At 37.5% G+C, this 17,813-nt stretch overlaps 1 protein-coding gene across 13 annotated transcripts in view; it reads left to right on the top strand.

The window, feature by feature from the left end:
- LOC127947472 (A-kinase anchor protein 13) overlaps nt 1-6,768 on the top strand; it is an 81,213-nt gene extending 74,445 nt beyond the window's left edge. For 12 of the 13 annotated variants that reach the window (XM_052544622.1, XM_052544615.1, XM_052544619.1 and 9 more), the window contains 5 exons: nt 739-783; nt 1,496-1,546; nt 1,874-2,347; nt 3,228-3,537; nt 4,394-6,768. In XM_052544622.1, coding sequence (XP_052400582.1) covers nt 739-783; nt 1,496-1,546; nt 1,874-2,347; nt 3,228-3,537; nt 4,394-4,452 — 939 coding nt within the window. In that variant the 3' untranslated portion in view covers nt 4,453-6,768. The remainder of the gene's footprint in view (nt 1-738; nt 784-1,495; nt 1,547-1,873; nt 2,348-3,227; nt 3,538-4,393) is intronic. The other variant, XM_052544618.1, reaches the window with a different exon arrangement.
- The last annotated feature ends 11,045 nt before the right edge of the window (nt 6,769-17,813 follow it).

The raw sequence follows: 17,813 nt of genomic DNA on the forward strand, positions 1-17,813 counted from the left end.
AATGTCATAAGATTAGGAAATATTTAAGATTCTGTATTATTTCTAGTCCACTAAACAAATCAGCAAATTAACAGTACAGATGGCTGAACTGCTCAAGTTGATACACACACACACACACACACACACACACACACACACACACACACATATATATATATATATATATATATATATATATATATATATATATATATATAATATATATATATATATATATATATATATATATATATATATATATATATTATTATTATTATTTTTTATTTTTTTTTTTGGAATGTTTAATATTTTATATGAGAAATGCATTTGTTGTATATGCATATTTTATGAGTACATTATTAAAAATCTTTTGTTCACTCTTATTACAAGTGCTGTTCTAAGATGTGTTCCCATTACCATCTAATTCATTAGTCATCAGTGTATCACCATATGCTCAAAGCATTAAGTGCTGAGCATCAGGATATATGTCTGCTGTAGTAATCATTACCCGAAGTGAACTGGAAGTTTACACACACTCTCATCACAGAACATAACTGTATAGTAACTTGATAGTGAGGACACATTAAGACTGTCCTCTGCTGTACAGCATCAGAGTAATGCGACCTGTCATCACAGCTTCTTATTTCCGGCAGGTCCTCCGGTACCCTGTCGAAGAACACATGGATTGCTAATTATTGATTTATGTAGGGTAGCTCTTACCCAGTGCACTGATCATGTGACTGCCTCTCTCTCCCACAGGCAAGCAACACAAACCCCCTGCTCCTACTCAAGAGGAACAACGAGGTACGTTTTTCTGTTAAGACACAGCTCAGAACAGATTTCCGGATCAGGTCAAAGGGGAATTGGTTTCAGTAGCATGACCAGACACCCTAACTTTATTTACAATTTATAATTGGGAAGATTTCCAATGAGCTGTGGTTTAGTGGTTAACACGTGCAACATGGGTTTGAGTTATGATTGTATTATTTTTCTGAATCTATCTATATCAGTAATTCACACACACACACACACACACACACACACACACACACACACACACACACACACACACACACACACACACAGCATTTATAAAAAAAAAAAAATCATAAAAATGTACTAATTTTTTTAGGATTTTTAATTTATTAAATATGAATATATTAAAATATAAAAAAAAATATAAATGGTTTAATGTGTTAAATAATATAATTATATTATTATTCTATGTATTTTTTTATTGTATTAATGAAAGTAGAGTATATATATTTTCTATAATTATGTAAATGCATATAACACAACACATGTGTTGGCATAACACTATTATAAATATTTTAGAGATAATTTAAAATATTTATAATCTGTTGTTATTATTATTATTATTATAGTAGAATTGTTATTTACAGATGAAATTATTTATAAAAGGTTAAAATATAAAGTGACAAAAAAGTCGTCTCAGCTTCTAGATATGTGGCCGATTTCATTTTTCTCTTTTCAATCTTTTTTTATCCTCCCACAGCAGGTTCTTCAGAGCGTCTCTCAGCTCCATGACCTGCTGAACACATTACAGGTGAGTCATTCTCTTTTTGTCCCGTTATTTCTCACTCTCTGCTGTTCAGGCCAGCAGCTCTCATCTGCAGCACGACAGAAGGAAATGACATTTCCAAATGCATGGGTTTATTTTGCAGCAGAGCGCACAGATTTGTGTTTATTAAGTGGGTTATTGTCTGCTTTTCCCAGGACGGGTGCTATATGGCCACCAGATGGGCCTGTTTCCCCTGAAATCTGGTTTTCCAAATTAATATTCTCATTTCAAGGCCTTTGCGGTTTAGCAGCTTTACCTCTCTCTTGTTTGCATGCCATTTAAAACCGCCTTCTTTGCTCACCCTCAACATAGGCTGTTGTTATCCAGCAAGACACCTTCATCGAAGACCAGCGGCACGTCCTCAACGAACGCCCCCAGCCCTCTTTACGCTACCCTTCCATCTCGTCCCTCAACTCCTCCTCTTCCTCCTCCTCCTCACGGCCCAGCTCGCTAATCGAGCAGGAGAAACAGCGGAGCCTGGAGAAGCAGCGGCAAGAAGTCGCCAGCCTCCAAAAACAGCAGGCTGCCCACGCCGAGGAGAGGAGGCGCAGGGAAAGAGAGTGGGAAGCGCGGGAGCGGGACCTGGCCCAGAGGGAGTCGCAGCTGCAGACCCAAGAGGAAGAGGTGCAGAGAAGATGGAAAGAGCTGGAAGAGGAGAAGCAAGACCTGCAGAGTAAAAAAGAAGAGTATCAGAGAGACCTGGCGCGGCTCAGGGACTGCCAGAAGAGACTGGAGAGAGAACGAGAGCAGGTTCAGAGAGAGACCGAGCTGATGGGACAAACAGAGGTGAGGGTCAAGGTCAAGGAGAGTTCACCCAAACGAATATTATTTAATCAGCCTCGTGTTATTCCAAACCTGCTTGACTTACCTTCTTCAGTTTTTAAAGAATACCCTGGCCACTCTACTGTTCAAAAGCATGGAGTCAGTAAGATTTCTGAATAGCTTTTCGTGAGGAAAAAAATTCAATTTGAATAATTCTTCACTGGAAATGCGCCGTAATGTTGCTTTAGCATGTTCATGCAAGAAAGTGATAATTGATGCATAACTGAATCATTCCTTTGCGTCAGAAGACTCTGAAGCTTTAAAGCTTTGGTCTTCATTCGTTAAATGGAAAACAGTGACTCACACCATCTTAATTTGTCCTTTTGCGTTCCATGAAAGAAAGTTACGAGGATCTGGCATGACATGAGAGCGAGGACTGAAAACGAATCTTTTGCCGAATCTTTCAGTTTCTATATAATCTCAAAGGAACATATGTTGAAGATGCGTGTGCATGTGATTATTCTGGGATGGTACAGTACCCTCACCCTATGTAATGTTGATTAGATGAGAAAATTACTCATCTTTTCCATTCCTCCTCCCAAAATAACATAACTGTTCTGTAATATGAAAACAAAAGGCCTGCTCATTCGATTACGTAATTATATTCATCTTGTTTTTAACATACGATCTTCATCCTTAATGTAGTTGCTTTTTTCTTAACACTCAGATCAGAATGATTTGAAACTTAAGAGCACTCACAGAAATAACTCCTTTGGCTAAAAAAAAAGGTTGTGTTTTTCATTTTGCGTTTTGATGTCATGTCTAAACAATTTTCAAGGTTACCCAACACCGTTTTAAAAGAATGTTTGCACATTTATTGTAATTTCTACACCATCATCTACAGGAATTAAAGAACCGGACCCCTTCCACAACGTCTGAGGACTCCTCAAAGTTCCAGAGCACGGGGTCATTGGACCGCGAGCCCTCAGAGGTGGAGCTCTCCTCGTCTCCATCTACCAGAGACTTCCTGTCCCGCATGGACTCCAAACGCAAAGGGAAGAACCTCAATCCATTCTCCTCCAATTCAAGCCAGAAGGGCCAGAACAGCGAGGCGCAGAGCCAGATCCCCAGCCGCCTGCTACAGCTGGCCAAACCCAAGGAGAAGAAGGACAAGAAGAAGAAGAAGGGGAAAGGGCAGCAGAGCCAGACTGCAGGTAGTGTAGATCCTCATCACACTTGACATCCTTCACCTTCTCAGTTTATCCCTGGTCTTATTGGGCACATGTTATTCTATTAAATGCTTGATTTCAGTGACCGGTTCTGAAACTACTTTTCTGACGATTTAATGCCACATGGGTGGCGAGAAATAGTAGAATTATTACTCTGTAGTACTTGATTCTGATTGGTAAACTGAAAATTAACTGAATACTAAAATTATGCAGACCAGTATGTGGACCACCATGTCATTACCCCAAACCCAAATTAATTGGTTGATTAAATTAATATTGATGAATTAATTTAGTTTTAGTTTTGGTGTATCATTTGGAATGCTTTGTTTTAATAGATTTTTTTTTTTTTTTTTTTTTTTCTTTCTTTCTTGTTGTACTTAAAGATTTAATAGTTTTTTTTATGGAGATAATTAGTTTAATTTCTCCTTTTAACATTTTCTTTTTTAACTTTACATTAGTTTTTAGTTTTCTTATAAAAAGGTTAATTATTTTATGTAGATTTATATAGATTTTTTATATTTTGCATGAAGAATATTTTATTAGTTTTTTACTTTTTTATTTCATTTTATATCTTTATTTGATTTTTCCTTTTAATATTTGCTTATTTAATTTTACCTTAATGTTTTTGTATGAATATTTATTTTATATATCCTTTTATTTTTATTTATTTTCTACAGATTTTATTTTTGTATGACAATTATTTGATGTAGATAATATTATATATATATATATATTATTTTTTTATTTTTTATTTTTTTTTGGGATGAAGATTGTTTGGTTTATTTTATATATATATATATATATACGTATGAAAGTAAAATGAGTTTTTCTTTCTTTGCAGATGCTCAGAGCGCTGTGGTTCCAGGCTCTAACCCGGACGGAGAGATCTTTTTCTGCTGATTCTGACCCCTCTTTATCAGCCACTATCCCACAATGCCTCCAAGCAGGGCTGCTGGGCTCTGGTTGTGGACTCACTCGTAAACCAGAGTTAGAAGCACACACCTGTGGTCTCGAAGGGTGTCAGGACAGATAAACTGATTGTTTCCTGTGACCTGATTTTCAGCGGCCAGCATTCTGCATGGTCACAAGCAGGGGCCTGGAGCACGAGCCTGGGGAACAGTAAATGTCCGATAAACCCACTGTGGGCACTTCACACACAGACTTCCTGTGAAGATCAAAAGAGATTTATAACAGCGAGTGGCATCATGCTGAGAGACAGCTGGCTTTCCAGTGACCTCAAAAGTCACTTTCTGAAGGACATTTGACTAATGAAGATACTAGTGAGTGAACTCAAAGTGCAGTTGGCAATGCAGTGATTACGTTTCTATATATTTCCATCCTTTTTCTTTCATCCCTGTCATGTTACAATGTGCCTCAACAATATATTAGTCTTCTGGACCAGACTTGGTTTCTATACAGTCCCAAAGTTGTATTTCTTTTAAAAAGGTCACAAAATACTTTTTTATGAATAGAAGGGGATGCTTTTTTGAAAACATTTTAGTGAGCAGCACAGAAATGGAAGTGCAAAAGAGTGTAATTAATTGTTTGTTAAGAACTTTTCCATCCCTTAATGACTGAAAGATAGAATGAAAATTCATGATTCACTTTGTTGTGATTCTAAAGGCTTCACAAACCCCATAGAAGTTTTTTTCTTCTTCTAAACCTCAATGCAATTTTAATCCTTAGCACTTTATATGCACACGTAGAGTGGGGGAAAAATGGCTGGCTTTAAAACGAGACAATCGATCAGCTCCACTTAACTGGTAAACGGCCTCTCTTGTACGTGCAAGGTTTTATTTGATCATCTTTTACTGTACCATATGAATGTTGTGTAAAATTGTTCAACCAAACACAAAGCTAGCTTTCACGTTAAGCTACCAAAAGAGCGGGTGTTTTGACGGCAGTATTTTTTGTCTTTTTAAAGTTATTAAACACAAACTGAGCGAGATTCGGCTTAATGTAGGCTAACAAACTCAAGGTGTATTAGTCCCAAAGTATCGCAGTTCTGCGCTCAAGCCAGAAATGTTGATTTGACAGGCCAATGTGGTGGTGAAAGTATGAATATACACTGTGTTTGTGTATTAAACGCCTGGTTTTTCCCCTCTAATCACTAGATTTTAGCCAGTCAAAAGCCCTTGCCTGCTGGCCAGGCTAACCGTTCTGCTGAACATAAGGAAATATTTTAAGAAAGGGGTTAAAAAGTGTTAATTTAAGCTTACTGCTGTTTTTATTTTCTTGCCATTAAACTTCTACATGCCTCTCGAGTACATTAGTGATTAATGCCTCATGATTCATTTATCGATCAGTTCCCTCTGACCTCTTGGGATCTTATACATACGTCCGAGAGATTTTTATTATCCGTCAGCATATTCCCACAGCTGCTGACGCGGACATTCTGCGTGCTGTTGTGTTATGGAGCTAAACGGAGAACTGAAATGCCTTAACCAATAGAGGGCGGTGTGTCCGCTCTCGTTTCCTTTCTCCCGCCTGAATCGCCACAAAACTTCTTTTGTCGGATAATTGACTAATGAGAAATCTGATGCTCACGTTCTTTAACTAGCCTTAACTATTCCCCAAATCCTGCAGGGTTTTTCAGTTCCCTTTTATCACCAAATCTTCCTTCAGGGAAACATAGAATTCAAGTTGAATTATAACTAGCACAATTAAAGCTAGTCGGAAGTATTCTCGCTCATTTGACTCATATTGACTGGTATAAGAAATGCACTAAAGAAGAATCCAAATCATCCCGTTAATTCAAATTAAACATAAGTCTGCACCATGCATTGGACGCTATATTTAAAAATGTTCACAATTTATATTGATTGTTCTGCTGACACAACATTTAAAATGCATGAAAAAGTCAAATCCAGGTTTTGTTAGAATTACACTGGGCTTATATCTCTCACAGCCTCGTTTTCATTCATGAAAAATTAAACATGGCGTCTACCAACATCGAGGTCCATGGTTTGCAAGAGGCACCATCATTTCTTGTAAAATTTTGTGTAAAAAAAAAAGGGGCAAAATACCACAAATACTGTAAATATCTGTAATGTAAAAAAAATAAATAGCAAAAGCATTAATTATGGATTTTTTTGTGTGTGGGTGTGCTTTGATTTAAAGCTTTTTATAACTAGCTTTATTTATCGGCATTCTCTGTGTTGGAGACGTGAAAAATGTAAAATGTAAAAAAACGTAATAAATAACTATTTTACATCAGCCTGTGTTCATATTTTTTTGCTCAGGTTATATATAGAGAGAGTGTGAGAGATACAATGATGGATACAAATAATTAATTTAAATCACATATATTTCAAATAGTACAACTTGATAGATACATATGTGTGTGTATGTGTATGTATGTGTGTGTATGTATGTATATATATATATTAGCGCTCCAGATATATCAGATTTCAGTTAGTGAGGTCAACTGTCTCAAAAAAAAAATCCCATACAAACCTGCCAGCTGTGGTTGAATATGGTATATGGTAGCAACATTTTGGGGTTTATGGATTTTGAAGTTTTATTGAACTTGTGAAATCTGTTTAGTATCTTTGTGATACTCTGATCACCACCAAAACAGGTGGTGGTAAGAAAGTCACATGATGAAGCAAAACTCATCCCAATCTGCTTTTCCACAAGCTGAGAACAAAAATACTTGAATAGAAGGTAAATCTAAATTAAAATGTATGCATTTAGCAGACACTTTTATTCAATTTTAACCTATCATGTATTCCCGGGGAATCAAACCCCCAACCTTGTGCTTCATAGCGCAATGCTCTACCAATTGAGCTACAGGAACTGTTAAAATCACAACAGACTAAAGCCAACTGATCAGAAGCCATGCTTGACTGAAGCACCTGTTGCTACTTTCTCTTCCTCCTGTCTGGTCTAGCGCAAGGTTTCCCAGCGGCGGACACCAACATGACTCCATTTGTCCTGCTTTGAATGAAGCGACTGTCTCCTAAATGTGTTTTTTTCTCTCACGGGGTTGGTTGGATATGTTTGAAGGGGGGCCATGGCTTCTTTCCCCTTTGGACTCCATTGACTTTGTCTTTGTTCCTGTTGCCAAGCTACCCTGCTCTTTTGGCAAGCACAAAGGTAGGAAACAGTGCTTGAAGGTAATGCTAAGCTGAAAAGAACTAGTTCCTTGTCAGATTAAAGACTGGCTGTTCATTTTCCGGCTTGTTTACAAGGTGATTTTATCCAGCCCTGGAGGAATGTTCTCATCTTTATCCAGATAACTTAAATCCAAGACTTGGTGGCTTTAGCTAGGGATACACTTGTGTTTGTCCTTGTTCCTGGAGACTTAAGCTGTTGTTCTTTGGGGAGTTGCTATTAAAACAGTAAAGAAGCTCAGATACCTAGCTTAAAGTGCATCTCATTGGTTTTTCCATTTTTTGTCTCCTGCATTGTGACCTTTCATAGGACTCCCAGTAATGCCATGTTTTGCATTTGTGAATGATCCCTCAGTATCTGTCATTGTTGTCCCATTTTGTCTATCTGTTGATTGGGTTTTTCCTCTACCGTCTCTCTTTCTCTCGCTTTCCAAAGAGAACAAATGATCCACATGCAACCTAGAGAAACCTGAGCCTTTGTGACGCGCTGACAGCCTGTGTATAAATATCAGTTGTATGTCAGGGAGAACAATAGCTCTGTGCTGCCGGTGTTTTCTGATACATGAGGGACAGTGTGGCCTTTTATGCTCCTACAAGAACAGCGCTCATGAAATTGTTGTTGGGTTTCCTTGGTATAAGGTTGTGCTGGCTATCTGAAGATTTCCATTCACATGTGACATCTCACTTTGTACTGGTTCGGATGCTAGAATCTCTAGAAAGAGTTTAATAAAGCAGTTAGAGAAAGCAACGGGACATTTCATTAGGTCCACTCGAGACTGCAATCCAATGAGTAAGAAAGTGTTGATGTATTAGGGGATTTCTGTATATCTACTTGAAGAGATACTATTAGAGCACTTGAGATGGTTGTTCTTGAGGTCATGTAGAGGTTTAGTATTCTGACTCATCATGGCCTGCATTCATTATTGCTAGAGTTCACAGAAACATGTGAAGTGTAATTTAATGTAATGTAACTCTCAAGCAGGGTTGCCAAGTTTGTGGTTTTCCAGTGGAATTTGGTTTCTTGAACGCTGTTGCCGCAGGTTTAAGCAACCCGATAAGGTGTATTTTATCCCCGGAACACGATTTTTAACAGGAGACCCCTTTCGAAATGTGATTTGGTATAGTTTTGAGTACCGATTGGGAGTTTTTTTGTAAAAACCTGGCAACCGCTCTCAAGTAGGGCTCCATGATATATTGGTTACCAACCAATGGATGGATGCATGGATGGATTAGTTGTTTTTTTTATCATCTAGCCCTCAGGTAATGATTTTTTGTAATTATTTCTTATATGAACTGTAATATATTAAGTCAATGTGTCTAATAACTCTTGTACCAATTATTAATATCAGTTTATCAAATATCAGTTTTAACATTTTAATATCAATACAATAAAATATTAGTCTTTAAATGTTTTATTCTTTTATATTTAATTATATGGAATAAATTTAGCTTGATTGAACAATGTTAAATGTTCTCTTTAGCAAATCAAATATATATATATATATAGTACTATACGTTATATTATTGTGATACATTCACTGGTAGTAGTATTTATTTAGTGTGATAATACTGGCCATTTATCAATTATCTATAAAATGAAAATGATTACTGGCTTCTTTAATTTTAATAATAGTTCTGGACTGTAAAATAAAAAGTGTTCAAGTTCTATTAAACAGATTATTGAAGTTCATTTTATAAGAAAATACTATTTCAGTCTTGCTCAGAGTTTCAATGTGTTACTTGCATTTCCTTGAAATGTACTAGTAATTTCTGAGTGTCAATTCAGTGTAATATATGATATTAATTAAATATATTAATAATTGTTATATATTTTTATTTACTTGGTTTTCGTCTAAGAATCAAGCCAAGCTTTTGTGTTTGATTTAGAGTTTGTTTTATGATGAGAGTCATTTAACTAGCCAAACAGGCCATGTAAAAGCACCATCTCTTGCCTGTAAATCAGCGCGATCCTTCGCTCTCGGTTCCGTTTATCTTTCACATCGTTCCCATCTATCTCTCCATCTGTAGTTGTGAAATCGTGGTGCTCCATCACTGTCTGTGGTGCTGCAGTGAGGGAGGATGCATCTCATTCGTCTGTCTCCCCTCCCCCGGCCAGCGGTCCTGATGAGAGAGACTGCGGTGTTTGTGCTTCATCATTGGTTTCCTGCCGCCTCTTGGCTCTCATCAGCTGTAATCGTATTTCACCTGCTGCCTTAAATCAAGAAGCCTGTGCTATTGTTGCAGCTCTTCACTCTATTTATGGTCGTTCTTGGAGAAGGACAGACAAGAACAAAAAAAATTGATCATTCCTTTACACATCTAATTTATATTTTTCTAATAAGATGAATTAAGAGTAACGGACATTACCATTTTTAACTCTTTTTGCGTGGGTGACCACAAAAATGGAGAGTTAGCTGAAGGGGAAGAAAAAGTCATCTCTTCATCTTCATCATCATTATCATCATCATCATTCTGCAGGTGTATACTAACAATTAAAACAATCGTGGAAGTATCTTTGCAATTCTCTCACGATTCATTTTGTTATTATTTAGCCTACCTTCCATAGAGTGGAACTTTTAAAAATCAAATGGCTGCCCTATAAATGCTTTCCACAGCTTTGTAAAAACCCTCGATAACTTATTCTCTGGTGCTTCATATAACAAGATGTATAATTATTTTCCATTTAAAGCAGACCGTCAATAGCGCAACACCCACATAACGTGAAGAGTCCGAGCGACTGCCTGACCCATCCTGACTGGCGTTCCCAAAACCGAGCCAAAAACTAACGAGAATAAAGAGGTGGAGTGATGAGTGACGAGAAATCTCTCTCTCCTCTAACAGGAAAGGAAGGTATTATACAAAAATCTTCTCCCAGCCAGGGCCACAATAAGACCCATTTCTAAGACACGCGGTGGATGGGGCAGTATTGTTACCAGGCCCCCTCTCTCTATTATGGCTGTCAGCCGCTCTCTTTTAATGTGCCTGTTTTGAGGGAGATTAGAGCTGGGTGATGGGGCCGTTTGGCCAGTCGTTCTGGGTTCTTTGAGGAGCTTCTGTTTGGGGATTGTGAGCGCTGGGCTATTCCATTAGTGTCTGGATGACTGAGTCCTCGCTGGACCAGCCACACAGAGCTTGGCTTCTCTAGTCAGCAAGCAGGAAATTTCAATTGGACTGGCGGCCCTGTCACAAAGGATCAAATGGCGAGGCCACTCTGGCATTAATTCAGGGGAAGAATGCATTGGCCCAGTCTGTGCTCATCTCGAGGGGAGAGTGGAGGACTTCGCTGCATTCTTCCAGTCTATAATGGTACGTGGGGGAATAAATAAAACATTTATTGGGTAGTGTTTCAAAATGATTCAAACCGTTAACTAGTGGTTCCCAACCTGGGGGTCGATTTAAAAAAAAGTTTGCGGAGCTCACTTTAGTTTGTGGGTTATAAATAGGCATGAAGTCTCGTCCGACTGGAACGATGCTTTCTGGTCACTGTTGTTTCTAGTCAAATTAACATATTTTCCGAGCTGATAATATAAAGTTAAATGGTTTTTAAAAAGTCAATGGCACCATAGTTTCATCACTTTACAATGTTGCAGTGACCGTCTTTTTGAAGTTACTTACCTGTCATAGTTTAATGAGTAAGAAGATGACACGAAGTGACACAAGGTTAGCTGCATTGAAAACAGATGAGGGCATATATACAGCTGCCGATTGGGGCAAAGTTCATCGGATTTTGTCCATAAACTAGCACACAGTATTTGAACTCAACCGAGCACACAGTATTTGAACTCAACCGCTGCAAGCCGTGCTGGTTAAGCACGGCAACTCAAAACAAGTACTTTACAGGAATTCTTTAGGCTTATTGCTGTTACACTGGCAGCCAACAACAGCACAGCTTAACCCTGTGCACTTTTTTAGACGTAGTTACATTGAAAAGGTTTCAGTTTAATTACTTCAGTCAATCTTTTTTTAAACCTTATTTTAACCTGTTTCTGGAAACTGGAACATGAGAAGTGAAGGTGCGTTCACACCATATCGTAATACCATGATTACAAGGTTCAAACTTGTAAAACGATTTCACGTCCTCGTAGAACTCGTAATTACAACTTGTGAACTGAGAATTTTCTGAGGGCTACAACTTTTACCACCTGACCACCTCAGATTCATTAGGTGTTATGTTTAGGCATTGATAGACTTCGAGTCCAAGCATGTGAACAGCTCCAAATAAAGCGTCATGTGTTGCATTAGAATCCATCATGGTGGCGCTCATCAGTTACTCAGGAAAAAGGTGGCTAAGCACACCACTGCTTTATTTTCAAAGGTTACCAGAAAACAGCTTTATTTCTTCTGTTTCATAAGTGCCACCTGCTGTCAGACAGTGGATTTACCTTTTCATTCAGTCTGTCTGCCATTCTGGTTCAAACCAATGCAAAAATCAAACTGAATTTTTATGCACTGTTGTAATGTTTAACCAGTTGATGGTAAATAAGCTATGGGTGTTTAAATAAAAATTTTAATGTTAAAATCGAGGTCCCTCTGAAAAAAAGGTTGGGAACCACTGCATTAAAAGAACAGTTCATGATTTGGAGTACACTTTTGAGTTAAAATTGTTTTGTTAGTTTAATACCCCCTTTCAAGTCGATTAACGCGCACACACATTATGAGTCATTTCCTACTGATAACCCCAAAAAAGAACTTAAATTATTTAAGTTAAAATGAACTGTAACTCAGTGAATAATCAACAAAGAGACATGAGAGAGATATCTATAGAAAGCCGGACATGTCTACTACTAAACTAAACAAGTACTGCCGAAAACAGATATTCTGTGATAAAGTTATCCATATGAAAACAATGTGATGTCTGTTTTTCACATCTACCTTCATTATCTTCTAATGCGACCACGCCCCCGCGCTGAACGTGCTATTCAGATTCTTATGTTTCACTGAAGCACGCGGCTTGAATACGCCCACACAACAGAAAACAACACAGCTAGATTTTTTTTTCATTTTACTGTTTGCTTCACGATGAGAGAAATAAAACAAAATTCACCCCAAAAATATGTGATGTGGATTACCTCAGGATTTGAGATTTGGATTTCCTCAGAAAAAAAGAATGAAGTGCTTTATTCATCAGAGATCATAAACAAGTATCTTTTTTATTTATTTAAAAATTAAATAAGTTATTGTACTAGTTTTCACATAACGTGTAAACATTTTACTAGTTAGACTTTTTTACAAACTATAATTCCTGACTAAATGTATAATCAAGTGAAACATTATGAAGTTTCAATAGCAATATACACTACTATACCATTCAAAAGCTTGATGTAAATAATATAAATGTAACAAATAAAAGTAAATGTAACAAACAATGCTGTACTTTTAATTTATCCCATAAATACTTGAAAAAATATTCTCAGCTATTTTCAATATTAATAATAATATTTTTTTTTGTAGACAATCAGATTGTTAAAAGGATTTCTCTAGGATTGTGTGACTAGAGAAATGATGCAAAAAACAATAAAAAACATATCAGCTTTGAAAGTCAGTTTTGATTGTTCCTAATAAACTGTTTAACTGCACTCACAAGTGAATACTAAATGATGTTGTGGGATAATTTAATATATTCTAAATAAACTTCAAACATAAAATTATATAGATTTATTTTGTCCTCACATTCTTTCTTGTAACCCTTCCCTCTCAGTGACAGCTGACTGAAAGGCTCATTATGCAGCTCATTATGCGGGCCTTTGTCTTCTCAGGTGTAAATCACAATGATATTCATGATAGTTGACGCCTACTCGGATATGACTTTTATCACCAAAAAGTGTCTTAGAAAATGTAAATCAATATATTGTTTCCCGTGAGTGAGTTAACCAGATGATTTTCACATAATTTCGAAAAAGAAAAATTCTAGGCTACAAGCTCTAGTTCTCAAAAGTCCCGGGAACAATTTTTCTGTATGTGTTTTATGGCTTTTGTCAACTGATTTAACATTTTTAATTTTTCACTAACCACTCATAACATTTTTTTTTTCTCAAAAACACAATCATGTACAGACATGCTGCTCACATATTATTATAGCCCAGTTTGTGCTGATTACAGTGATATTAGACTTTAGCCATTAGATGTGTATAAGCAACTGAAAAAGCACAAATGTCAAGGCATGATAAAACTTCCCCAAGCCCCAAAAATACTCTTGGACCTCAGAGGGTTAACCAGTCCATAAAAGTCATTTGGCTCCAAGTGTTTCCTGTTGGGAAAGGCTCCATGGTTACAAGGCTGTTGACACCCAATTGTTGATGTCTGTGAGTCTGGAATCTTCTCGCTGACTCCTGCGTGGCAAATACCATTACATAGTGAGAAATGGGACAGGAGGAGTGGCATAAAAGGTGGTGTGGAAATGCAATTTTTGAAACTAGGATCAGTAAACTGAGGCACTTTAGGTACGAGGCTTGCACAAAATGTATAGCCTTATGTACAACACTTTTTGGGATTTAGATTAACAACTGGACATTTATTCCCACCACTTGCTTGCTTTTCCTTGGAACACAAAAGGTGAATTTTTGAAGAATATCCTGGCCACTCTTTATGATTTCAAGAGGTTCACTGAATCTTCACTACTTTTAGTATGCTGTTTTGTTATTTAGGAGCTTGACAACCCTAGTCCTCCACTTTTAGTAAAGTATATGAAATAGTGAAAGTGTATTCTTCAAGAAATGAACCGTTTCCATGAAAAATAAAATGGTTGGGAACAATGTCAGGATGAGTATATGATTAACCAACAAATGAATATCTGAGGCAAGCTGTTTGTTTAGGACTTAGAATATGAAGATGTGTCCTGTGGCTCAATATTTGTTTTCCAGTTGAACAAGTTCATTTGAAAGTACACAATAGTAAAATCTGTGAGGCAAAGATAGTTTTGTGCTCAAGTTCAGAGACCGAGACAGCAGAGAGCACATCATGTTTGCTTTATTTTACAAAAGCACCATGTTTTTTTTTCTTTTATTGTGAGTGCACACAAACAAAAGGTTCACATCACATTGAGCTGCCATGTAAAATTGTTAAGACTTATATCTTTCAGATGATAAACCGCATTTGTGGTGGATGCCCCATGTACTGTATTACCATAGACTGACTGGTAATCTGTCACAAACTGTCCGACTTCGCCTGTGGATTTTATTTAACAATTTTGGTCGACAAAGCTTCTTCTGGTTGACTAACGATCAGTCGACTATAGAGGACAGGAATGAGGGGGTAACATTCATGTACAAACTTTTCTTGTAGATCCTTTCAGTAATCTTTCCCAGGCCCTTTTTGGATCCAAGACAGCGACGTCTGAATGCCAGCAAGTTCTTTCCTGGGCTTTACGGGAAATGATCTGCATAGAAATGTAACCTTCAGAGACACAGGTGAAAGGAAAGGTGAGAAAGGTATAGCTGATGGCTCCAAGCACACGCTCACTGCCTGACTGTCCCTGTAAACCCTGAAGAGTACAGCTTGGCTTGTGACAGGTGCTATTTCCCTCAGGAACCGGGCCAAGAAGGGCTGCACAGTCTGTAATTCAGTGTGAAAGTGCTCATTAGTGGTAAAGCATTTCTAGAACTTGAGGATGGATTTTTCAGAAGATTATGCATGCACCATGAGCAGCATGTTAAATGTTAATTGTGTGGAACTTTTAGAGGATATTGAGTGTTTTGACATGAGGCCAGAGGGTTCACGTCCATGGCACAGGGCGGCTCTGAGGCAGCTTAGCTCCGGGACGGCTGCTGTTTTGTACAGTGCTGTCAGAAAATAGCACTTTGTGTTTTTAAATCCCTTCCACTTGACTGGACCTCTTCTGCCTGGCTCTAGCTAAAGAAAGGCTTTTACAACATTTTAAGTGCATCTAAAGCCCCATGCATTTATAGATTCTTTGCAAAAAGCAAACTCTGTTTTGACTGTTTATAGATTTTCACATCCTACCACTGGCTTTTTACCTGAGAGTATACGGCATGCGTTGTGTTTTTCAATTCCGCTCCCGCAGGACCCCCAGCACTGCACATTTTCAATGTTTGGCTTGAAAAGGCACTGACATGATGAGATTAAAACCCAGATAATGTTCATCTGATGCCACGGAAACATTTGCCCGGGGAGACCCGGAGTTGCACAATCTCTCCGTCTCCTGATCACAATCTTGCGCAGCATGTTGCCGAGCGCAGGATGTGAACGAGACGCCTAACAAATTGCTGCCATTGGCTGTTTTTGTTAATTAGGTTCAAACTGACAAAACTAGAGGAGATCACATTTAAAAATCAAGCATGCCTTGCTAACCTCATCAAAGTCAGATAAGAGACGCCCATTTTCTGTACAATACAGAGCGTCTGATCATGCCAGAGAGGCTTGTGGCTTCAGGGCTCTTGGTAATTAAGCTAGTTAATAGTGTGTGACTAATTAGGATGATAGTTCATTCTTGCAAGCTCTTTTCACAAAACAAACAATGGCACAGTGTCTGCGACCAGCTCGTCTTTTCATGTCAGGTCTGCTTTTGTCTTTGCAATGGATTTGTTGGTGTCTCTTCAATAGCTTCTAGTACAAAACAACCTCGCTCTTGCAAAGGCACTTAAAGCTGCAGTAGGGACCTTTTGTAAAAATAGATTTTTTACGTTTTTTTTTAAACCTGTCATTATGTCCTGACAGTAGAATATGAGACAGATAATCTGTGAAAAAAATCAAGCTCCTCTGGCTCCTCCCAGTGGTCCTATTGCCATTTGCAGAAAGATATCCGCTCCCGGTAAGAAACAACCAATCAGAGCTGCGGTCCGTAACTTTGTTTGTGTTCAAAATGTAGAAAAATGTATATAATAAGCGAGTACACCATGAATCCATTTTCCAAACCGTGTTTTTAGCTTGTCCTGAATCACTAGGGTGCACCTATAATAAGTGTTTATATTCGGACTATTTTAGATTGCTTCGGGGATACCGCGGCGGAGTAACCCAGTACCTTTGTGATTCTTCATAGACATAAACAGAGAGAAGTAGTTCCGGCTATGACGTTCTTCCGCAAGACGCAAGCAGTTCTGTTTATTAACCGCTAGAGCGTCAAAAGTTACCGACAGCAGCTTTAACCCATGATGTGGTCCATGGATTTTGAGAGCCCATTGGCAGGGAAAACACTAGGACTAGCATTCATATTTTTTTGACGTGGATTATGTATTACACTTTGTTCACTTTGTTCTGAGCTGTTTACATTTTGTTTGTCATGTCCCTGCCAGCTGATTGACAAATGTTTATGTACCTCAAGGCTGGCTGCAGGCTCCCCTCTCTCATTCCCCATCATCCCGTCTAGAGCGGAGGTGACAGGGAGGTAATTGAAGCGGGAAGAGTTATTCTGCTAACCGCTGAAGTGTGGCGAGGACTTTCAGAGGCTGCCACAAGAGGCCATTATGTCATGCCGTGTTTCTGTGGCTCTCGTGCTGACGGCTTCAAAAATGAAAGAAGCTGAAGGAAAAAAGACCTCGGTCTCACTGACCTTCATATTCAGCCTGATTTGTGCTTTGGTGGAAAAAACAGAACGGTATCATCAGAAGAGGTTCAAATAATGCCAAATGCACAAGGCAGAAGGTTGTTGCCTTAATGCGCTAGTTAATTTTTTACCCCCTTTATCCATCTTAAATTCATTTTTATTCGGATAATTTTATTTGTATTTTTTTATTCACTCATTCATATTTATCTAATTATTTTACACATTTAGTGGTATTTATTATTTACTTATTAATTTACAATTTTTATTTATATTTTTTAAAAATGTATATATTCACTAATTTATTTTTATTTATTCATTAATTTATATTTAGAATTCATTTAATTTATTCCTATTTGTAATTATTCGTTACTATTTATTATTTAATTTATTTTCCATTTAATTGTATTTATTTTCTTTTTATATACAATTTAATTATTTATTCTTCCTGATATTAATTACTTCGTTTTATATCTATTTTATTTCTATTTATTAATTTTTATTTAGTCAGTCTATCAGTAAATGTGCTTGAAACTACATTAACACATTACCAAAAAGCCTTATGGGTAATTCTCTCCGTATGTTTGTTGAAATTAACAGTTTTAAGACATTTTGTATGTTTTGAGTATTGTAGACGGTGTCATTATTTC

The sequence above is a fragment of the Carassius gibelio genome, chromosome A25 (assembly GCF_023724105.1).
Source record: "Carassius gibelio isolate Cgi1373 ecotype wild population from Czech Republic chromosome A25, carGib1.2-hapl.c, whole genome shotgun sequence".
NCBI classification, from domain to species: Eukaryota; Metazoa; Chordata; class Actinopteri; order Cypriniformes; family Cyprinidae; genus Carassius; species Carassius gibelio.